The 24,376-nt window shown below is 45.4% G+C and overlaps 1 protein-coding gene across 1 annotated transcript in view; it reads right to left on the bottom strand.

Annotated features, from left to right (window-relative positions):
• Positions 1-24,376, bottom strand: part of LOC144141273 (aspartate aminotransferase, cytoplasmic-like) — a 101,211-nt gene that overhangs the window by 29,966 nt on the left and 46,869 nt on the right. Inside the window, exons 5-6 of the mRNA XM_077672851.1 lie at positions 15,659-15,763; positions 9,751-9,901 (exon numbers count right to left, since the gene is read on the bottom strand). Of these exons, the coding sequence (XP_077528977.1) occupies positions 9,751-9,901; positions 15,659-15,763 (256 nt within the window). The remainder of the gene's footprint in view (positions 1-9,750; positions 9,902-15,658; positions 15,764-24,376) is intronic.

The following is a 24,376-nucleotide window of genomic DNA, read 5'->3' as shown; positions in this document are numbered from 1 at the left end:
AGGTCGCAGAGTGAGGATATCCAGGGATCCTGCCGCTGTTGCCCCGCCATATCCTCAAACGGTTGGAATGTCGGGTTAGAGTCAATGGCTGTAGGGTCTGCTGTATCCGTGCCCAGAGGTGAACGGGACAGGGCGTCCGCATCGTTGTGTTTTCGCCCAGACCGATATATTACGCGTATGTCGTATTCCTGGAGGCGTAGAGCCCATCGGGCAAGGCGACCAGAGGGATCCTTCAGGGATGTCAGCCAGCAAAGGGAGTGATGGTCTGTCACGACATCGAAGGTACGGCCGTAAAGGTAGGGACGGAACTTGGCAATAGCCCACACGATGGCCAAACACTCTTTCTCCGTGACGGAGTAATTGGATTCGGCTTTTGTAAGCGTACGGCTCGCATAGGCAACGACGTACTCTTCAAATTCTGGCTTCCTCTGGGCAAGTACGGCTCCCAACCCGACGCCACTGGCGTCAGTATGGATCTCGGTGGGCGCACGAGGATCGAAGTGGCGCAGTATAGGGGGTGAGGTGAGCAACCGACGTAACGTCAAAACGGCTTGATCGCATGCAGGAGTCCAGGCGGACAAGTCATGGCTGCCGCGAAGGATCTTTATCAGAGGTGCAATAACACATCCAGAATTTGCAACGAATCGCCGGAAATATGAACAAAGCCCAATGAAACTACGCAGGGCTTTTAGAGTGGTCGGTTTTGGGAAGTCGGCAACAGGTCGTAGCTTAGAGTTCCAGGGAAAACCCTGTCCTTTAAAATCACGTGACACAGAATCGTCAGCTTTCGGGCCACAAAATGGCACTTCAAGTTTAGCTCGAGACCAGCATCCGTTAGGCACTGCAAAACTTGCTCTAGACGAGTAAGGTGGGTGTCGAAATCGGGAGAAAATATAACGATATCGTCCAGGTAACATGAACAAGTTTTCCACTTGAGGCCACGCAGAATATCGCCCATCATTTGCTCAAAAGTGGCGAGGGCACTACATAACCCGAACGGCAATACGTTAAATTCCGATAAATTCGGTTCACAAACGCGGTATTTTCACGGACATCGTCTGCCATCAGCACCTGCCAATAACCGGAGCGCAGATCCAGCAATGAGAAGAACTCAGCTCCTCGCAGATAGTCTAAGGCATCGTTGATCCGGGGCGGAGGGTAAACGCCTTTCCGAGTGATCTTGTTAAGTGGGCGGTAATCCACACAAAATCGGATGGATCCATCCTTCTTCGTAACAAGTACGACTGGAGAAACCCAAGGGCTATTAGATGGCCGGATGACGCCACGCTGGAGCATCTCATCAACGTGGCTTTCGATGACGGAACGTTCTTTGGCCGAAACGCGATACGCTCACTGGCGCAAAGGACGATGGGAGTAAGTGTCGATTCGATGAGAGACAGTTATCGTACGACCCAAAGAAGTTTTCTGACAGTCGAAGGTGGATTGGAAACGCTGAAGAAGGGTCAGAAGCTAGTTGCGCTGAAAAGGATCGAGGCTGTCATCTACGGCGGTAACGAAGGCAGCAGATCCAAAAGGAAGAGGTCGGCTCATTGAAATAATAGACAGAGCAGGTGACACATCCGGGAAGTCGACGAGGTGGCTGCCAATAGCTTCCACACGCCCAAGGGACTCACCAAGAAGCACAGTTGAGGGGGAAGGAGATGCATTGTAGACACCCATAGGGACAGCCCCATTCTCGACAGTAAGTACGGCATAGGGAAGAGGGCTACCTTTGCGACGGGAAAAAGATTAGACGGCGTGAACACGACAGTTGCCTCGGAAATTGTGTCACAGGTCACTGGTTTGTGAACGATAGAAGCTGGCGGAATTGTGCAATTGTCGGCGGCGCATAACTTAGAAGAAAGCGGAATACTCTCCGTTTCGGCGTTGAGCAAGGGAATTATAGCAAGCTTGGCACGGGCACAGTCAATAATGACGCTATGACGTGACAAGAAGTCCCACGCTAAGATGATCTATGGGAACAAGATGGCAGGACAAGAAATTCGATGATGTACAGCTTATTTTGTACTAGTATCCGGGCGGTGCAAACTGCTAGGGGCTCTACGTGATGCGCTGTGTCAGTGCGGAGATGAAAGCCGGAATGTGGCGTACTCACTTTTCATAATTTTCGGCAAATCTCTTCGTCCATAAGTAATAACGCAGCTCTACTGTCAACCAAGGCGTAAGTAGGGATGCCTTCCGCCTCGACTTCAATTGTGTTCGCCGGGGAAAAACATGAGGTTTCGGTATTTTGACGGCGCCGCAGTTCTTGCCTCCGGAACTGCGGCAATCAGTTTTCCTCCGGGGTATTCGGATGACGCCGCATTGCCGAGATGTAACGGCGTCGAGGAGAGAACGACCGACGGGTACCGGAAGACAGTTCGTCACGAGAAGGCGGGGAATAGGGCAGCTCTCCATGGGCGTCGTTGAAAGGGTGGTGAGGAAGGTACGAGTTGTCAGCGCAGGCTGGCCATCGGTAAGCGTCCCGTGGCGGCGGAACCCCACGGTCGCAATAACGTGCGATGTGCCCAGGAATTCAACAAAAGAAACATATCGGCCGGTAATCAGGCGTTCGCCATGGGTTGGGTGTGGGGCGGCGGCGAGCAAACCGCAGGAAGATGTGGCGTCGGCTGTGGACGGCATCGAGGCACGTAAGCCTCCGAGTCTTTCCGAGTGATCTTGTTAAGTCGGTGGTAATGCACACAAAATCGGATAGACCCATCCTTCTTCCTAACAATATATGTATAGTAGAGACAGAGAGAGGGGGGGGGGAGGGAGAGAGAGAAAGTTTCTGCGTTTTTGCACTCGCCCCCTTTCCATAGGGGCGATTTCCTGTGCAAGCCGGGTGAACTTCTCAGGCGTTGTAGTCCCGCACAAGGTCCGAGCACCAGGCGGGGAGTCGCTTCTACCTATTTTACCGGTAGGTGCCCGGCGCCCCCAACGCGCACGAATGCACATGGTGCCTTCCCCAGCCACGGTGGATGCTCAACTCCCAACCACATGTGGCAGGACATGCCGCCAGACTCTTTCACCCTCGGCAATGGAGCAACGCGGCATGATGGCCGCGGGCCCCACCAGATGGACAAGAGTCAGGGGCCCCTTGCGAGGGTAAAGGCAGCTTTCCAGACAAGAATTACCCTCTCCAGGGTTCGCACTCGACCAGGGACGCCTGTGCGCATTAAAGAAAGCGATGAGTGCCCCGCGGTACGCGGATTCGAACCCGGTACCTCCCTCATACGAGGCGAGTAGTGTACCTCTGAGCCACCACTGCGTTAAATAGAAAAAGAAATAAATTCACAAAGCGCGCATAAATAGTAAAAGTAAACCGTCGGATACACAAAAAAAAACAAAAAAAAAGGTTTACTCACGTAGCGGCAATGGGACTTGCCTTCATCAGAGTACAGTTACACGATGTTGCTGCCACAAACATTTAGAACACATTTCTTATACAGGGTGTCCCAGCTATCATGCACCAAGGTTAAAAAAAAAGAGCAATGGTGTAACTCGAAGATAACCTGGTACATAATGTTTGCACTACTGTAGAGAAGCGAGCAGCTTTTTTCGTTAATGAGACATGACTTATAATTGCATTTAATTATCTAACTCGAGAAGTACTGTCCTAATCACTACAGTGTCAATGACGCACTTGTAGGTACCCACGAGGGGCATCTAACTGCGGTATTTTCAGCGACGAACTTATTGCGTACTCATTTATTCTGACTGATAAAGAAAACCCAGGAAATATGAAAAATACCACGTGATGGCGCCTCATTGCCTCATCGACACTGCATTGATTAGGACAGTAATTCTCGAGGTTGATAATTATTTGCAATAATTAGGTATATATCATTAACGAAAAAATTACTGTCCGCTTCCACAGTACTGCAAACATTACGCACTAGGTTTTCTTCGAGTAACGCAATTTCTCTTTTTTTTTTCTTGGTGCGTGATAGCTGGGACATCCTGTATAGCTTTTCAGAAAACTGTGAGAAGCAGGCGAAAATTTTTCTGAAAGGGAGAGTATGCAAACAGTCAGGAACACAAAGACTCCCTAAAACATAAGAAGTATTCACATATCATTAGGCGTTGTTCTGAACACGGGTGCGTTCCACTGTTTGAAGATACCACCATCCTTTCGGTTCATTGCAATCAGGTAACTATGAAAATCAACAAGGCATTTAACATTAGAAAAAGAGGTGATTTATGCATTAGTGAACCGTCGATAGCACTGCATGAGAAAAAATTTTTGTTTTTGGATTGGTTAGTTTGAGATATTTATAGTCTGCTGTGCGTCATGATGTGTGGGCACGTGGGTTTTGGTTTTACTATATATGCGGTGATGCGGTTTAAATAGAATTTGTTGTAAATACGTCATCGTATCGTTTTTTTTTTTGCTGTTTGTAAATGTTCAGCCAATACAAACACGCCCAAATGTCGTTCCTACCACAGCTCTGCCAAGGAAACCAACCAGTACTATCTAGACAATGTGGATTAAATTTAATTAAACAACAAATATCTGTATAGAGGTTTGCACGTTAAGAAAACGCCGCAAAAGAAAAGCCAGGTATTTTCGTCAGTTTTCAAAAATGGAAGAGTTTCTTAATTACATTTTGCCGAGCATATCAAGTGCTGGATGATACCATCACAAATTGAGGTATCCTCAATAAGACCTATTTATAAAGAAGGGCTGAAGCAACGACAGGACAATTCACAGGCCTACCGCAATATTACCTGCCGTATCATGTTTGCTGGAAAAAATTATTTGTAAAAAGATGACTTCATTTAGTGAAAAATACAAGCTTCTAGAAAATACGCAATAACCACACTATTACAAGGCCTTCATGATTATGCGAATGAGGAAATTGATAATAATAATAAAGCTATTTTCAAGCTACAGTCGAGCCCGCTTATAGCGAGCCTGAGCGTCACGCGGCCTCCGTTCGTTGCATCCAGAAGTTCGTAGTAAATGGACCATAGTAAAAAAATGTAAAAACACAATTTATTTTTTCGCAAACAACTCCGTGATGGCTGTTTGTTTCTGCAGTGCAGACTTTATCATGGCGGTCTCCCGTTTATTTAAGCAGCCGCGTGATCTTCGCCGAGGCCCTTGGCGTAGACCAGTTGTTTAAGGTTCTCTATGTAGCCCATTGAAACAGGCGCGCTTATAGGCGCAGGCTCAGAAGTTTCGTCGTCGCTCGCGTCCGATTCCTCCACATTCTTCATTAACGATTAACATTAATGGTTCCTCCGCACTTCATTGACGATACATTCGCCCGTTCACCGTTCCGCAGTGTCCGTATCACCATGGGCACAAACGAAATCGTCCCAGCCGAGGTCATGGCCGCGATGTCGGAGTCGATGACAAGCTGTCACAAATCGCCGCCGGACTGACCATCGGAAGCATCAGGAGCGGCTTCAGGTTGTGTGTCGACGAAGCAGGCATTGCGGAAACAATTCCGCACGCAAGTGGTTGTCACCTCCGACCCGGCAGTCTTCATTATCACTACAGCTAAATACAGCGAACCTCGAAGCGGCAAATTGGCTGCCGGGCGGTCAACAGCTATGACCAAGGGCTCCACACGCGGGGCCTCTACAATGCCCTAAAGGCACGCATTATTCCCAAATGAAGCGGCTGCACTTTCCAAGTGGTATTGGGTGGCTGGAAAAACAGGGTCACTGCCGTCGGGGAAGTTTGCACGTGGTGCCCGAAGCAGTTATCCATCCCGAGCAGCACGCGCCTGCCTTGCCTCTGCATGTCATGGTCGAACTCGCTCAGCCAATCCGCGAATAAATCGCGCATTATCCAAGCATTACCGTTGTGCCTGTATCGCAAGGGCACATAGCTCCTAAAGCAACGCGGCTTTTTTTTACTTTTCGATGACGAAGGGCACGTGGCGGTCACAGATATCCATGGTAGTGCACAGAAGAGATATGACGCGCAATTCGCTCTGCTTCCCGCCAGTGGATGTGTCACCTTTCATAGCGTGCGTTTTATCCGGCAACATCTGCTAAAATACCGCAGTTTCATCTGCGTTCTAGACGCCGCGCTTCGCATAGCTTGAAATAACTTCTCCGTTTTTTTAAATCCACGCTGCAACATCTTGGTCACTTGCGGACGCTGCCTCGCCGACAATCAACTTAAAAACAATGCCGTGCCGCACCTTGAAGCAATGTAGCCAGCCATTGCCTGGTCAGAAGTCAGAAAAATCCCGATTTGCCCGTTTTGCCTGCGAGGAGGTTCCGGAAAGGGACCTGCGCCGGCAGAGCTGGGAAGAGGCCGTCATTTCAACCCACATCGCGGCGCCGGCCGTTCGCTGTAACCGATCGGCAGAGCTCAAAGACGTTCGTTGTACGTGGGATTTTATGCCATTGAAATTAGACATATTTTGACGGTCACGTGTGTTTTGTTCGCTATAAGTTCGTTTTAAGTGGGACCGTTATATGTGGGCTCGACTGTACTTCCAGAAACAATACCTATTAGTGAGGACGTTTGACACTAAAAGTGGCTTGTTATTAAGCTGTGGAGTTTCACAATGATAAAATTTAGGACCGTTATTGTTTAATTTTTACGCGAACTATTCGTAGCAGTTAACTTTAAATTCCAATATATTTCTGAAAATGCCATGCGCAGGTTATACGAAACTTTTATTTGTTAGTGACAGTTACAGGAATGGAATCGAACAAATGGAAGAGGATAGCTGTAAATTAATTGCATGGGTTCATAGAAATTATACGTTCATTCAAAACTTGCAAAAAAACGTTGCTTGTGGATCCACATTCAGAATGAAAGGCAATGATGACTTCTGGTGGCTACATTGCTCGCAAAACACCTGTTTTTAAATGAATACAAAATAACGAACAAGAAACTCGAGATGTCTGTGATATATAACTTTTTATAGGATTTAAAGTTTATAAGTGGCATGGTAAAAAAACACGTTTAATACATTTTCGGAGAGATTCTACAGTAGCTTCTGTTATTAGGCTGAGAAAATAAATGATTATTTGCAATGAAACATTCTGTATGATATCATTCTGTAATGATATAATTCTTTAATGTTATTTCATCTGTTGGGTATTGAGTTTTCGGTTCTTTTTGTGCGTGCTCACTTTTAGGCTGACAACCATGAAACAAATCTTTCATGGCCCCAATGGGGTTGGTGACTGGTGACGTGGCGCCGAATCCGGTCGGCACTACGAAGCGTTGACTGGAGGAATGGCGAAGACGCGCCCGTTAGCGTGAGGAAAGGAGATGACGTACAAAACTCTTGAGGTTAGGAAGCCAGGGTAATTAGAAGCCCTCAGGAGTGTCCCCCCGCTACAAAGGGGCAGCCACCAAGCCATCATCATCATCATCATCATCATAAGTTATTACGGTTATACCCTTCTCCCTTATGCTTCGTTATTTTCACTTCCTTGTGTATGCGTTTTAAAGGTATTATTTTCCTGTTCATAGTGCAAGCACAGTTTTGCTATTCAATTTCCCTGTCAATTTTTTCTGCCTATTGTTGTAAGCTGATTGGGTTATTGCTGTTTCTGTGATCAACTGCGCTGCCCCGTCCGCGCACTACCTCATTCGAGTGTTTCTGCGGGGAGGCACAGCAGATATATCATGAGCGAATACCACCCAAACTCACCTGGTGCCAATGACCGCGTTGAATCAAAGCATTTGAAACCAGTGACATTTTTTCTTTGAAAAAACGTTTGAAGCTGCAACAAGCAAAAAAGCTGCACTAGGTAATAAAGCGAAACTTTCTATTCCTCACTAATTCGTCCGTGAGCTCCTAAAACGCCTTGTAAAAAAGCTACCTCATTGATGATGATGAAACTAGAAAACACTTGGGGAGGATGATTCGTGTCCACTCAGGTTTTATTTGGGGTCTCAAGAAAAATGACGCTCCGTGTAGTCAAAATCGAACCTGGGGCCCTCGCGTTTGAAGCCGGCATCTTGCGCGAATGCATGAAACAGCGCAGTATCGAATTCAATATTGCCGCCCCCAACATTGAACTGCCTGCGCTAGGATATCTACCCTGCGCCGCACTTTGCGCACCAGCAACATGACGCATGTAAGAGCGGAAGTTCTTCTCGCCGTCTTTAGCAGTGCAATCGGCCTACCAGAGATGGCAAAACTACTTCTAAAATGTAATTAAATTACGTTACGGATTATTTTCCTAAAAGTTTCTATAATGTAATTAAATTACATTAGAAATTACAAATGGCTAAGAGTAATGACGTTGCATTACTATAACTTTTCAAAAGTAATGAAATTGCCTTGAAATTACTTTAACAAAAATTTATCACGCATACACTACCAACTCATAAACTTTATTTACACTCATATACATATACACCGCCATCTCAAAAATATTTGTTTATGCACCAACTTATGTACAGTTTATTTACAGCGCTATGTGTTGATATGTTAGATATCTGTATTACATCTCAGAAGGAGCTGGAATTCAAAGTGGGCATAGGAAAGGTGTCCCCGCTTGTACGACAGAATGTCTTTTGCCTTGCTAAAAAGACACTCCGCTGGCTAGGATCGGGGCAGGGTTGTGTAGAACATAATGAAGAACTTTTTCATTTCCGGGTACTCTTGGGATACGGTACGATCAGCGATGCCGCTGCTCCTACTACGCTCGAGTTCATCGAGTCAAAAGTAATTAGAAAAGTAATGAGTAATTTGCACGAAGGTACTAGCCTGAAGTAATTTATTACATTACTAAATTGCCATAACTCAAAAGTAATTCATAACATTACTTATTACAGCAACACGTAATTTAATTACTATAATTTATTTACTGTAACTTCATTACTGCCAAGTCTGCGGCCTACAGCGGCAACCGCAGCGCCCCTGCTGGGTCGCACGCACGCTCCGGACACCAACAGCGTGGCCTACAGAATTTTAAAAAGGACTGCACATCGGGAATGATGACAGGTTTTGTTTAGTGCTTTGCATGTCCTTTTCGGATTTTACACCCTTGATCGAACGAACTTCGAACAATAGTGCGATTTACCGATGGTTGAAACCCAGCATTATTTAGCTTTTCTTGTTGATCACGGATACTCGGACATATCCTATAATAACAGGATTTGGTTCAGGCTGAACATACGAGAGAAATCTTTATACAAATTATGAGACAAAAGGACCAGAGAATGCGTAGAGGCCTTCCACATAGGAAGGTGTTGCGATCAGTTTGTTACCGCACCCTCCATTGTCCTAATAGAAATGAATTACGCCTATTTAGGTCACGAGCTGTATAGTTTGGCTGATGCTTTTTATTTGCGTCGCACGACTGCTGAACGCGTTTTTTTGTTTTCCTCGGTTTTTTATCCCACCCCTTTCTTTTTAGGTGCATGTGCCTTGTAGAATGTTTATCCCTTTGTAAACAATGGTGTCATGCCGTCATTTCATGCGAGCGTGATGTTTGAAAGACTGTATTTGCGCGTTTCTCCAATAAACTAACAGTCTCGAGTTAGCGCCGTGTTCTGCCTCTTTGATTGTCCGTGTTCTTGAGCACTTTTTCCATCGAGATGAACCATTAGTAACTTTCCCAAGTTTCCGTTCTCTTTCTAATTGCTAATTTTCTCAGTATTAACTAATCGTTTCTCTTTATATTTTTGTGTTTTACCTTACGCTTCAGGCATTCACGCCATCTATACCTATTACTGCGTACCAAGCCTAGTTATAGTTCAGCTTTAGTAAAAAACGGGGCTTTCAATAAATGGCAAGACTGATATATTCCACTTACTGTACAGTCCGAAGTTTTTTGAGAATGACTGGGCACAAAACAGTTCAAACCCCAGATCAACAAAGTAGCGGATGACCCAGCTGTCTGATTCGAGGTTCCCGGATGCAAAGCCTTGGTATGCAGAGTCGAAAAATGGAAACAGCTTCTTTTCCTGCAAATAACGGCTTGTTAGTGACTGCGAATGTGTTGAACAAATAGCACTCTTTGACAAAGTGGACACCTAGAGTCAAAGTAGGGAATCAAGCAATAATAATTACATTGTTCACGTTGTAGTACTGCAGATATACAGCTTTATAGATGCGTGCACGACCTTTGCTAGGCGCAGAATAGCTGTTTCATGGTCGTCATCATCATAAAGGTATTCTCTAAAAGTATTCGCCTCACGAACGTTTTATCAGCTATGGTGGCGGCTCAATCAGGATGCACCGTGAACGACAATCAAGCCAAATGAGAAGGCAGGATTTAATTGAGCTCCTCCAGGATATATGGGCGGACAAAATATATAGCTCAATGAGATACCGGGTCCTGTTCAGAGTACCATCACGTTTTGGGCACCGTAATAGCGAAGAAGGAAAGTCGACCCAAACGAAAATTGCGGCACGAGCAAGATGTTTATTTATATCTAAATTTCTCGTTTTTAAATGCGCAACAATTGCTACTGGATGTGAGCACTGCTTTACGCAAGGAGGGTGGTAGGCATTAAATGAATGATGCCGCAATTATTGGACACACATAACACACGTTGGTCACATGTTAAAACTGGATGGCCGAACAGGGCTTTCCATCACCCAACCATGTACTTACGCTACCACGTTAAGCAGAATTATGGTGACTACAAAGGTACTGCCCAGCGCCCAAATGAAAGAAACTTTTTTTTGTTTTCTGCTCAACAAAACCCGTTTTGTATACAAGCATCTCATTTTATGTATTAATTAACAGCTAGAGCCTTGACAAAGAAAGCACAAGGACAACAGGACGCGCCTCCCAAAGTCTCGCAACTAATAAAAATTAGAGTCCTTCAATTGTCATTTCCACTTGACTCAACCGAGTTGTGATCTGTGCTCCCCAATGTAAATTTCTGCAATTATGATTGGGGCACTAAACACTCATTATCCGTCCTGAACCGTTTTCCCGAGCCGAGGAGGACTGGAAGTTCAAAAACACTGCTAGAACGGGACCCAGAAGGCGACATGAGATTGGGGCCTGTACTGTGCAACGTTACTAAAACGAACGTTAACGTTGGTACAGCGCATTACAGGGGAATTTCTTTTCGAGGAGAATGTGTTGTTACAAATCCCCATTTGCAACGTTGAAAAAAAAAAATAGTCGGCTGAAAGAAAAAATTTCTGGTGAACTGGATAATTCCATCTACAAAAATACCGGCGCATTCCTTGCCAACACATTAGCAGCAATTGCTAGCAATGAATAAGATTGGCTTGCAGAAAACAAAGTTGAGACTAGTGACGCCTTTGATTCGCGCCTTTGTTGCTCTGTGCATGTACGGAGCAACGAAATTGGAAAACGCAAATAAATACCCACGTAAGTTACAAAAAAATGAAAAAAGAGTAAATATGACAAATACATATAATACTGTCACCACTTTATAGGCGGTAGGACATACGCACATATACTAGACAGTACAGTACGTGTACTACAAGTAGCAAAAGTTGACAACAAGCACTCCATTCAGCTGCGATAGTTAGTGTCCTAATGGCCTATTACCTGCAGTGAATACGTAAGAATTGTGAGTGGCTAGCCTAACGTCACCTCAAACTGGGATGGGGTAAATTCCTCAGCCGGGGACGGCGGCTGTAATGGTCACTGGCTCAACAACACCAACCTGAGCGGGTGCTAAGCCTTTATTTCGTTTTAACGTAATCAAGCTTAACGTTGTATAACGACGTACCAAGAAATATGAACCGATTCTACGTCTAACCGCCGGTCCAGTTGACGACAGCATACTTGAAAGCGTAACGTTAAGCCCAGCGCCGGTCTCTCGCAAACCTAGTGGAGACGAAGCTTCCTCAGTCCCGCCTTCCTAACCACAAACTTCCGTTCTCAGGGATTTTGATAGTTTTCGTCCTACACACGGCCAATTAAAATTTGGCTTAAATGTTCTGGCCACGTGCCGCCAATGCTTATTTTTGTGGCAAGTTGTTGTGACGGGGACTTGGGAACGAGACTTTTATTGCCAATCGAAACAAGTGATGTGTAAGTGGGGATCACGCATAATAAAACCCAAAGTGTTCTGTTCAATGGGTGCTACTCCAATAGTGCCTGACAAGTTACCTGTTTATGCACCGCAGTTTTCGCCACTGGATCTAGCGTCTGCCGTTGTTGAAGCAAAGGCCGTATTTTTATTAAGTGCGAATGCACTTCTTGAGCGAGCCTGAAGCGTCCGCCGCCGTCCGCATAGCAACAGCTGCGGGTGCGCGCGCTCCTCGTCTTCCTTGGCAACGGGGGGAGATGGGCGCGCGCTGCCTGGCCGCTGACATGGCACATACCCACGTGGGGGATTGGCCACGAATCTCCTCGTTTTCCTTGGCAACGGGGGGAGATGGGCGTGCGCTGCCTGGCCGCTGACATGACACATACCCACGTGGGGGATTGGCCAGGAATCGGGCGTGAGAAGTGCTAATGCACCCGCTTAAAGGAGTACTGACACGAAATTTCAAAGCTGAGATCCGCTCTAGCAATCAAGTACAACGACAACACAAATAGGTGTCTGTGAATAAATGCATCTTTCTTTCTTTGTAGTTGTGTGTGTGTGTGTGATCTCTCTTTCGCGAACATTACCGAACCGCGCAAATTCAACTCGTGCATTCGCACTTTCACATTCTTCCCCTCGGGGAAATGCGGGGAATTTTTTTTTTATTTAAATGCGAAAAGTTATTATTGATTTTCCTCTGTCTTTTCCGTGTTTTGCGGAAGAAGGCGCACTGCTGTCTTTACCAACGCCCTTAAGTTTCCATTTTCTGCTTCTATCGGTTGCTTTCGTTTCAAACTTTATCCTAACGAACTCTTAGAGCTTAACACAATTACTTAACAGGTTGAGTGTGAGTTTGGCCTTCCGCAGGGCGCTGTTTTTGGATATATACTGTTTACGTTTTGAAACGTGATATTTGGGCGATGTTTTTGGATATATGCTGTTTACGTTTTGAAACGTGATATTTGGGCGACCGATGCTATCACCCGCGTATGCTAATGACTGGGTCATTTGCCCCAGTTTTGTGATAACATGACAGGATATCCGACAATTTCGAACCTAATTTTAGCACAAGTCATAACATTTAAAATACGTTTACACGCAGTGACGTATGAGTGTGCAACAATTTGGCTGAGTCAGTGCGTTAGTAGACAACAACAAAGACTTTACATGCCTGGGCGCTTACTGCTGGGCACCCAGTTTGGAAATCCAGTCAGGTTGAGCGAGATTGTATCTCTTTTTGTGCGATCAACATTTATTTAAAAATTTTAAAAGATGTCCCTAGAGGAACACAGCTCTTTGAAACACCAGCCTACTCCAATTGAAGTAACACGTTACAGTATGTCTAAAACTCTTCTATCAAAATTTTTACAGCATAGTGGTACGCTTTCTGTAGCTATTCACCACTTCAAAATGAACTCTGATCGCATGCACTGGTCATGTATATCAAGTCAGAAAATATTTCCTTGATTTTATTGAGTAAAATAGACGCGGGTCGGCACAAACTGCGACATCTTTCTGCTTGTAACTCACTTGTGTACCAGTAGATGTAAATACACCCAGGAAATTCGCGAAAGACTGGGAGTGTTCTGTTATAGAACTCTTTCAAAGATCTTAGTGTTTGAAACAGTTTGATCCATAGTGTTTGATCCATAGGGTTTGAAAGTGTTTAATCCATAGTGACTCCTCATTTTTTTTGGTATGCCAAATAAGTCGCCCAGAAGCAGAATATTTGGTTATTCTGTTTCACGTCTGTTTGAACATGCCCACTTCGAGGTCGCCTTAACTGGCCGAGAGCAGATAAGATGCAAACACAGGTTCTTGGTTTCTGGGGAGGCTGATGAGTCAAAGGCCTTAAAACCTAACTAGATAATTTTTTGGAACAGGCGGCATATTGATAGTTTTGAGACAAACACAAACACATTAGAATTTACCCCGGGGCAGTCTTGATTACTGCTCCTGATATGCATCCAGGCAATTTTCTTCCTGGCATGGGAGACCAGTAGTGCTTTTGTTTGTGTTCGTAAATGCGCCGATGCATTTTTAATATTTCGAGTTGGAATAAAGGATACATTGGGAATGCAGTCATTTGGTTACACAGCGAAACATAGCGCAGACCATTATCCTCATTTTTGGATCACCTTTGGAAGGACTCGTCTGCATTTCTGCAGAGTTTAAATGCGAGAGCAGCAAAGCAAAACATTGAGCGAAACACTGTTTTCTTGAGACGGTCGCAGCGAAGTGGCTTATAAACCTCACATTGATATTAGCGCGTAGCAAGCACCTTCTGAGGGGTTTTGGCAATCGCTGAATCCCGATATTTGTGGTTTCGCGTGAGTCCCAACACTTAAACATATTTACATATCCACAGGTGTATTAACGGATGATTACTACTGGGTCTTGCTCAGTGGCCGCAAAGTCACATTGGCTGGAACGCATTCCATTGCGCGTGCTGCAGAAAGAGCTCGCAGAATAGGAGCGCGCCAATCGGCTAGAAAATCGAGCATGTATTGGATGACAGGCCTTTGGCTGCTACGTGGAATCTTACTGCGAACCGAACGGAGCGCCACCTTTCATCGGACGATCAACAGCGAAATTGCGTGCCGCACGCAGCTTCGTACTATCTTTGGTGCCTGGCCCAGCGGTGCAGAAGTCGGCAGTTACGCAGGGGCTATGCATGGTGAAGGATGTAGAGCGCCACACGCATATCCATTTAACAACCAAAAACCAATGAGCATGGTATTTATTTGGACGCTCAGCGCGTTAGGCACCTTCCAGGACAATTTTCCCACATATAACCGCTGCTTGACCATAACCGCTGCTTGACCTGGTGGCGCAACAGACGCCCCAAGAAGGCGCAATCCGTGGCCACAGTACTGCCACATCTGTTCGCCTATCTGGCAATATTGCTTTCGCAATCACACTTCTACCGAAGTGGTTGGCAGAAGTGGTCACCCAACAACTTTATTCTTCTTTACATGTTACCCATTTATGTATAAAAACGCACTTTTCCGGTTTAGTTTTGATGTCTGTTTCATTCTTCGCTGCAACGGGTAAAACCTAGGCGCCGCGCGCCTGTCAAACGCATTTGGCGGGTTACTTTTTGTTTATAAAACACGCTTTGGTTCACCCACGGCTGATACAGGTTCGGAGGACGCTTCCATCTTTTTGTTAAGATCAGTCTTAAATGTTTAGCGTGTGGCGTGTGGGTGTACTATACTTCATGGATGAGTTCCTCCTAAAGGGTTGTTTAGCAATGGGGAACTGAATTGTTGAAGGTAAGCGGCGATGCTGGCAAATGGCGGCTCCAGACGCCATAGCTGCCGTTCACCTGGATAGCACGAGGGTCGCTGCTGCCATAGCCGACACGAAGGGAGCGCATTAACAACCTGCAGTGGTGACCTCCATGCCTGCCTTCTTTTTCGCACGTGTCCATTGTTCGACTACGTAAGCGCCTGCCCGCTTTGCTTCAGGTAACTTTAAAGGGAGGAGTGTTCTGACAGCCTGAGGTATTGAGTTTTTGTGAAGTTTCTACGGTTCTGGAAGCCGACACTGAAAAGTGCCGTGGTAGTAATATCATCATTCCCCCATATCAATACAAATTACTCTCCACCGTATTGAGTTGCACGCCTTTTTAAAGTAATGCACGGTATTTTTCATGCAATGTTGTGACAATAAGAGGGAACCAGATGTAGCACTTACCCTCATGACTTCCGCTATTTTCTTCCATTGATCTTTGCTGGGATCGACGCCAGTTGGGTTATGTGCACAGGCATGAAGTAATACAACCGAGTCCTCGGGTGCATTCTGTAAAAAGAAGAAAGTATAACCCTTGGGAATACAAAACCATAGCCAAGTTGTACACCCCCTCCAGCTTCCCCCCCCCCCAAAAAAAAAAAACAACAGCAAAAGATATACTTTCGAGAACCACTGTGCCAAATACACTGGCGAAAATAAGCTGCTTAATTATGACATAGCTAAGTTGTAGATGCTGCCGATAAAGTTTAATTTTATGATAAAATATGGGTGGAGTCACTGCTTCATTATGGAAATATATATGTAATAAATGATACCTAACAATAGCTTATTCATTTGTCATCATCTAGCCAGTTCAATATTGGTACGTAAAAAGTCTACAACGGTTCCCGGAAAGTCACATATGTGGTGTGTAACTGTGTCTTGGTGCGAGATTGTGTCTTGCGTTCCCAAGAAAAAAACAAGCAATGACTCAATTTTCTACCACGGCCAGCAAGCCGATATCAAGCCCCAGCTGTTACCCTCTCCCATCCCGTCCCTTGCAGCGCATGTTCCTTCAATCCTTGTGTTCCTTCCTTATGTTCCTTCCTTTGTCTTTGTTTAGTACGCGCTCGTTTATAAACGAAATAGCTCTCAAACTAGCCCAACTAGTGACGCTTCTAATGCAAATATAAAGCCGAATGAAGCTATTGGAGATTATAACGGAGCAAGAATAAGATAGGAGGGGAAACGAAGCTTCCCAGCGCGGCCAGATAATGTCACAGGTGCTCGTCAAACGTTAAGCTAGCGGCATCTGCCGCGGGTGAAGAAACTGCGCGGCCACCGCGATCGGCATTGCACTGCGCAGCCACGGAATGAATTGCGGCCGCTATCCGTTCGTCCATCAGGTGCCGCTACCCTCTCCTTCGCCGTCGCATCTACGAAGCTTGGCAGTCCTCCTTGGTTTTCATTATGACATTATCTGGTCGCTCGCCCGCGCTTGCCGCAATGGGTCGTTTCGCCTCCTATATATTCTTGCTCTGTGGGGCTGCTCCGGCTCAGCCACTTCATGCATCGTGTTGCTGAGTCACACGCACAATACAATAAGTGGTTTCTAATAAAAAATAAATTCAGCGAAAGATACGTATTCCATAACCGAATGTATTTGGCAGTTGTGCATTCGATAACATAGCGGTTTAAGTACGTATGGATAACCTAACCAACGAAGGAAGCGACCAACAGACGTGTAAGTGTACTTACTCAAGCATGGTGTGTTCATCTGCCGCAACCTACCTAATTAGGAGGCTAATAGTGGAAGGTAACTTCTCCACGTACATCTATCGAACAAATTAGAGCGTCTAGACATGCCCCAGTGCAAAACCACAAGCTCCAAGAAAGCTCGTTTGGGCGCAATTAATGTACCAGTTGGTCAATGCAATGGTGAATGAATGGCGGAGGTTTTCTTATTGTTAGTAAAATACTTCAGACTTCTCGCAAGCTTCCGTTGAAAAAAGGAGGCACCGCAAAACAGACGCCTAAATCAGTGAAGCCACCATAAAAAAATTCGCCAAAGCACTCGGTACCCATGGTGAAGCGGCGAAACTATAACATGCGGCCGGTGTTTGCCGTTGTCATGGTTACGCTCCTGCGCCCGCACTGCTGCTGCCCCTGCCCGCTGTTGTCTGTGTAGGTGTGCTTCTGGCAGTAAACTTCGTATGGCGCAACAAAACAAGCACGTACAGAGACGACAGGCTTAAGCGTTTGTGCCCGTCACGTCCATCTGTGCTTGTGTGTTTTTTGCTCTACACGAAGCTACACGAAGCGCGTTGTCGTTCTTTGGCTTCTATAGCAATTTTTAGCAGCTGCAAACTATCAGCTGCTATAGCAGCTGATAGAGCAGCTGATAGCTGCTACAGCAGCAGAGGTATAGCAGCTGAGAACTATCATTACGTGATAGTTTGCGGCTGCTATACCTCGGCACATGAGAGGGAATTCGAAATCAATTCTATGATAATTTTATTTAATTTTTGTTCTTTGGTACATGAAAACAATAAAGGAAAGAAATTTATAAAGCTAATTCCCGAGAGAGCATGTGCTGCCACATAAAAAAACTCAAAACCCCAAAATTCTGTGTGTTCTTTGGGCGAGCAGGAACCAAGCTGGTTCTAGAGAGAGTAAATCCAATCGAACCTGGAACTACTGTCACCGCTTCAACCCTGAGCTATTTGCTCCGTTGGGAACTTTATAGAATTTTCTACTCCATAAACAAACAAACATTGAAATCCCACAAGTAATTAGCTTCCTAAGAAGCACACGCTTCTGAGGAGCATAAGCAGCCTAATTACTTATGGCTCCTGAAAATTGGCCCTTTCATAAATGTGATCAGTCTTTAGTAACTAAATAAAAATCTTCCCAACGTGCACACACTATGATGACGTCATATACTTATTTTGCATTTTCGTCTTTCGACATTTGCCATCCAAATACATTAATTTTCTTTTTAAATCATCCACCATGAGTCGAACAGTGTGTGTAGGCACTCCATTGCGGAAGTAATAATATGCGTTCCGTAAACAAAACACATAGCAATTTAAGGGATTTGAATTGGGTAAACGGAAAACTTTTGAAATCGAGGTTCCACCGTGCCCGAATTGTTTTGTGCCTGATTACTCCTACTTCGGGCACGAGTATGTGATGATGAGGAAGCGGCTGTAAATCCCTCTCACTTTTAAACGAGCACTCACGCAGGCCAGGCAGTAACGGCGTGAAGATTATCACAACGAGCGCCAAGAAGCTGAAAGGGACGGTTTCCAAAAAGATTGAGTTAGAGGCACGTTTATACAGCTTCTTGCGCTCTGACTCCAAATATCACATTGAATTGTGTCGTAAATGAGTCGAACCGGCATCTATCTTTCAAAACGCGTGGTCCCATTTGAACGACGCGCGCTCTTCGTCTTTGCCGCATCTGATTGGTTGCGCCCTTCGTTACGTCAAAGGATGACACCCTTCGGCCTCGCGGGTTATCGGAATCACTGGAAAACGATCGCATGGCAGCGGCGCTTGCCTTTCCGCCAATTTAGCTTGCAATTTAGTGTTCGCACTTGACTCCAAGTTTATTTTTTAACTTCCCGGGCTGTTGGTTCAAGTATCTTGGCGCTTGAATTTGCTTTACACGACCGAGAACCCTAGAGCAGTGACTGTGGCGTCGGCTAGAGGGTTCCGTCAGAATATGTTTGAACTGGGCAACCAGCACGGGGGGTTTCTATACCTTATGTTAATATGAGGTACTACCTGAACTGTTTGTTACTATATACAAAACCATTTACACCAAGATTAAGCGTCGTTTTATAAACAATGTACCAGCGAAAAGCACGCACGTGCACTGCGGGAAAATATAGCGTTCATGCACTGTAAACGTATATGCGATACAGATGTTGCCGGTACATGCATAAACCAACAAGCGGACTCTGCTTCCGAATTTCCTTTGTTCGTTCTCGCCCACCCTACGCCCGTTACGCATCCCCATACACACACCCACACACACACACATTTGGGAGGCAGCGCTAAGGCGCCTCCGCGATCGCTAGCTGCATTTCAATGAGTGGCGTCTTACTGCTTGAATTGCATTCATTCTGAAAACATTGTAGCATACTGGTGCCTTTGCAGCATTATCGGCTCCAGTTAGCCTTGATTTTCCCGTGTGCTCTGCGCATTCTGCTGCAATATTACGTCCACCTCGCTATAATTGACAGACCAGTCGGACAAAGCAGTTACGTTGTTGTTACGTTACTTTAGGTAACAATGACCAAACGTTTGTGATAATGAATCATTGGCCTGTTTCAGCATTTCTGGATTTAAGCATGTGCCGCACTGGTCGGACAAAGGCCGTATATTTACTCTTCGCTCGTACTTTTTTTAGTCTCATCGTTATATATATCGACTATCGCTGGAGCACTGTCGAGGTTCAGCGGCAACAAGTGCTCGCCAGGTTATAATATGCAGGCGCACGGAATTTTGGACAAAGAATTAGGCCCCCCAGTCACTCACAAATTATGGTATGGTGGTGGTTCGGAGCGGTGTTTTTTCATTCCATACAAATATTACCTTCTTGTGGCATGTATACTTAAAAATTAAGTAATGTGGTGTCTTGCTTTTTTACGTTGTAGGAATACTGAAAGAGAAATTCTATCAGTATTGGCACCTTGTTTTAGTTTCACCAAAAATTATTTTTGAACACTGTTCTAAGCCCACCAGGGAAAGAAAACCGAGCCATTTAACGAAACAGGCCTTTCCTGAACAAATGTGACTTTGTTTCTGGAACTGAACAAAACATTGCGGGCCAAGTACAGCATTGCTCAGCATCCTTCCTAAATCTAGCATCTAATGTGAACATTTAAAAAAGGAAAAACGCATTGGAGCGTTTTACAAATTATCTAACGTAGTGTAGTATATTCTCTGTCATCAAGCACAGCCACCTCGGCTGTCGCTTCTACGTGTTATAAAACATTCCGGCGTGGTATTATCCTGCCTAAGAATACGGCATGGTAACGTATGCCTCGCTTGGCGTTCGTTCCACTTTTTAAACACAAAAATTGCGCAAAAAAGTGCCATCAACAACAACAACAACAACAACAACAACCACAACAACAACAACAACAGCAGCAGAAGCAGCAGCAGCAGCAGCAGCAGCAGCAGCAGCAACTACAACAACAACAACCACAACAACAACAACAACAACCAGTACATTTCTTCCTGTGGCGAGACTCTACAGGAAACACGGCGCAAAGAGCATGGCAGAGGCGGCCGCTCCGGCCGGAAGTCCAGGTATGACGTTTTTCCGGCCGGGTTTCACCTCCGCTCTTCAGTCTTCCGGCATCGCGCACCGAGATGGGGGTAGGGCATCGGGCCACGTTTTTTTGCGTATTGCACAGCTGCTATTGCTTGTATTGCAAAAATATTTCGTACGCGGAAACTATTCAATGTGTACTTTCGGCTAGTCAACTTTTCTTTTAATTCTATAACCTCTTCACCTTCCCTTCAATATTTTAGTTCGTTTTTCCCACCAAACATCTCGTGCTAAAGTTTGCCTCTATAACAATACAGAGAGAAAGAGAGAGAGAAATAGAGAGCGCTTCCAGATAGCGGAAATTGTATAATACGGGTGAAAGCGCTCAGTCACTGGTTTTCTCTTCATCAGAACCGTTATGCAACACAGTACACACTCAATGTCATTAGCGCAGTTACCTAGCAAACTCAGTAGCTTTACGAGCAGCTGGTTACAATCATTGCATCAATGTGCAAGCAAATGGCGTGCGTGTGAAAAATGCGAATATTTTAACCCCTGCACGCTCGCCTGCTACAGAGCCTCAGCACCTTAACCTCAGCACTGCAACACCTAATCGTTTTCGAATGCTCACCCTCTGGGGCACACGTCGGCTACTCATAATGGGAATGGCACAAACAATTTATTTGCCGCTCCGCTGGCGCAGGGAAAATGTGTTCCGCCAGACTACGCCATACGCTGTAAGGAGTGCCACCTGGGCCGCATTACCTTTTTGACGTTGAATAAAATTTTGCATATACCGGGCACCCATCCTTTCTGATATGGTTACACTGTGGTGGCTACTATGTGACTATTAGTACTAGAAATTTGTTTACAACGTAGAAGCGAGTATGAAAACGATATTAGTAGCAAAGAAATACCCCGAATTAAACACACTAGAAAAACTTAGCGGCCTTACACTCTGTGAAGAAGGATGACCTGAAAGGTTGACGAAGTCCACGGAGTGCACGAAACAAAACACGTTTATATAATTTTCGATGGAGCATACTTCCTAGGCAATTAGCAGAATGAACCTCTGCAGGATCCAAGCTTTGCTCTGGCATTCAAACATGGAGCTGTCTGTGTCCCTCCCGCATCATAAGCATCTGAGTGTTTGTGTAAGGCCGGGTTCAGACTGTTGCTGCAAGTGTCGTACACACTAAACTTTTTTACACCCTTTTTGGCCGAAAAGGGCGTAACAATCTTGTCCCATGGCTAACACCCTTAAAAGGTGTTTTGGCAAAAAAAGGGTGCATGGATGAAAACAGGGTGTTGAGCTCAACACCTTTAAAAAAGGGTGTTGAGGATGCTCAACACCCTAAAAAAAGGTGTTGAGTCACACACCCTTTTTTTGAGGTGATGGCAGGCGCAGAGGCAATGTCAAACGGCGGAGCGCGCAGCATTCAACACAAACAGCCAACACGTACAACTTACAGTTGGAACACGGGATGGAAGCGGTACAGGGAGTGCATACTTACTTAGCAATACATGTGCTGTTCTTGCTTTTATACCCAGCAGAGGAAAGCCCCCAGATGGAGTCGGTGGGCTTGTCGCAAAAAACTGATATTTTAGCGCTAATTTGGGAAGTATGGATTTTACTACGACGATATACAAACCAACACTCGGATTTGCCAGAACTTTTTAATTACGCGGTAGTTTTTCTGATCCGTAACTTATAGAATTTTATTAAATACCATACAAATCTCCCCTGCCACCTCAACACCCTTCAAAAAGGGTGTTCATTATTTCAACACCCTTTTTCCCAGAAGGATGTAAAGCTACAAATTAGAGTGTTAGAAACTAAGAAAAAGGGCGTAAAGAACAAAAGGGTGTAAGAAAAAACCACCAACGAAGAAAAAATGTGGAGAGACCTCCAATTTTGGAGGCATTTTGTACCTGTTTACACGGGTGGACTGAACATTCTCTACAAGCGGGGGGGGGGGGGTTGTACCTCACGATGTTTACAGCAATATGAATTGGCATAAGTTATTACCAGTGAAGCTCTTTAAGCTTCAGGAGGTAGTGTCGGTGGCATTAGCAAAAAAAAAATACAAAGAAAAAGAACTGGGTCACCTGTAAAGGGTGCACCACCGCAGATAGGGTATTTTAACAGTGAAGTCGGCTTTCGAGCTTGTTAGAGTGTGAGCACAAGGGGCGTATGCGTATCCGCACCTCTTACTGTACAATTTCAAAGGTACCAGTCTTTTTTGGATTCTAAAAGGTAAAAAAATTCGCGCAGCTTGCAATAGTGGTGCAAGGCTGGAGAAACAGCAACGCTGGGGGCCGACCTACCTTGCTTCCCTCTTGGATCTCTTGGAAATGGGGAGGTGGGGAGGAAGGAGGGTACGCTGGAACAGCCTTGTAAAATCCGGTTAAATTTGGCCTCATCCCTGAGCGGTCATCCTTGCGTAGCAAGAACATTGTAAAGCTTAGCAAACATAACAAAACTTAGCAACACCGGAAGAAACTAGGTCGACCCCCAGCTCCGCTGTTCTTTTTTTGCAACTGAACACCTATTTCACACCGTTTCAACAACCTACAGAAAGCAAAGCGTCTTGCAGTTGGTAAACATCCTTTTCGCCACACGACTACAGTCTTCTTAATTTTGAAGTTTCAAATTGGTGTGTCACGTGCCAAAGCTAAACTTGGGGCATGTGGTGCACCGAATAAGGAAACGAGCGATCATTGCATAAGAGCAATTATTTTTTTTTTTGCGTTTGGAAATTTCTTGCGAGTAGAGGAGTATATCAGGGGATGTCTTCTTCTTTACAGTGCTATTATGCATCCGAACATGGCCTTATTCAACGAACAGCTGAACACCTTTTCCACACCCTTTCAACACCCTAAGAAAAACCAAGGGTGTAAGTTGATCAACACCGTTTTTTTTCAAACAAAAAGGGCGTAGAGCAAGGAAAAGGGTGTTGAGACTCAAGAAAAAGGGTGTAAAGGCCTCTCAACACCCTTTTTCTACTTATGCTACACCCTTTTTGGTTAAAAGGGTGTAAAAAAGTTTAGTGTGAACAACTTTAAATAATGACTTCATTTCACGCCTCAGCCAACCGAACTGTGGTACGTGCCGTTTTTTTACGTCCATAGATCACGATACGGCTTTGCGTCGGTAGTCTCTTCATAGCCTAACACACAAAACGAATCCGCTCGACCACGAAGGACTCCGGACAGGTCCCACAGGGCCGTTTAACGTCTGCGTGTAAACCTCACCAGAACAACGGACATGCCATCCATCAGTACGGGCATGAAACCTATAGCTGCGTGTGCACACCCTCCCTCCTCCCCCCTACTGTTCTACCCTACAAACCAGCGCACGCATAAACCGGCAACGGGTCGTGTGCGCGTGCTTAGAAGTGACAGACGCGGTGGAAAATATCCCCTGAAAGCCCTCGGAAAAAGTGATATTGGCTCACGCCGGCGTTCCAACCGGGTAAATTGCTCTTCATTCTAAACGGATTCGTCGCTACTCGACGAGCTGAACTTCACGCGGTAACGGCGGCGCCAGCAGCTTTCCGTTGTTTTGGCGCCCATTCGCGCTTGTGTTCGGGACAACGCTTCAATTCTTGCTCTTCTTCCTCCAAACGAACGGCATGCAGCCGTCCCATAAAGATTTAAATCCTGGAAGTCCATGACCTCAATTGTCGCGTACAAACATGTGGCTGCCCGTTTTACTTCCACCTCGTATGCATCTAACTGCTTGTGTAAGATGTCTGTGCAACACATCAACCTGCCCCCACACCACTCGATTACGGAGGACAACGTACTAACAGCATTGAGCCAATAAATTTCATAATCTAAATCTCCCACCAGCACAACCGGAATTTCATTAGTAGCGGCGTGAAGCCTAGCTGTGC

The sequence above is a fragment of the Haemaphysalis longicornis genome, unplaced genomic scaffold, assembly GCF_048455015.1.
Source record: "Haemaphysalis longicornis isolate Haplotype H1 unplaced genomic scaffold, Haemaphysalis longicornis Haplotype H1 scaffold_6, whole genome shotgun sequence".
NCBI classification, from domain to species: Eukaryota; Metazoa; Arthropoda; class Arachnida; order Ixodida; family Ixodidae; genus Haemaphysalis; species Haemaphysalis longicornis.
Note: the sequence above shows the minus strand (reverse complement) of the source record. Positions and strands in the feature narration are given on the sequence as shown.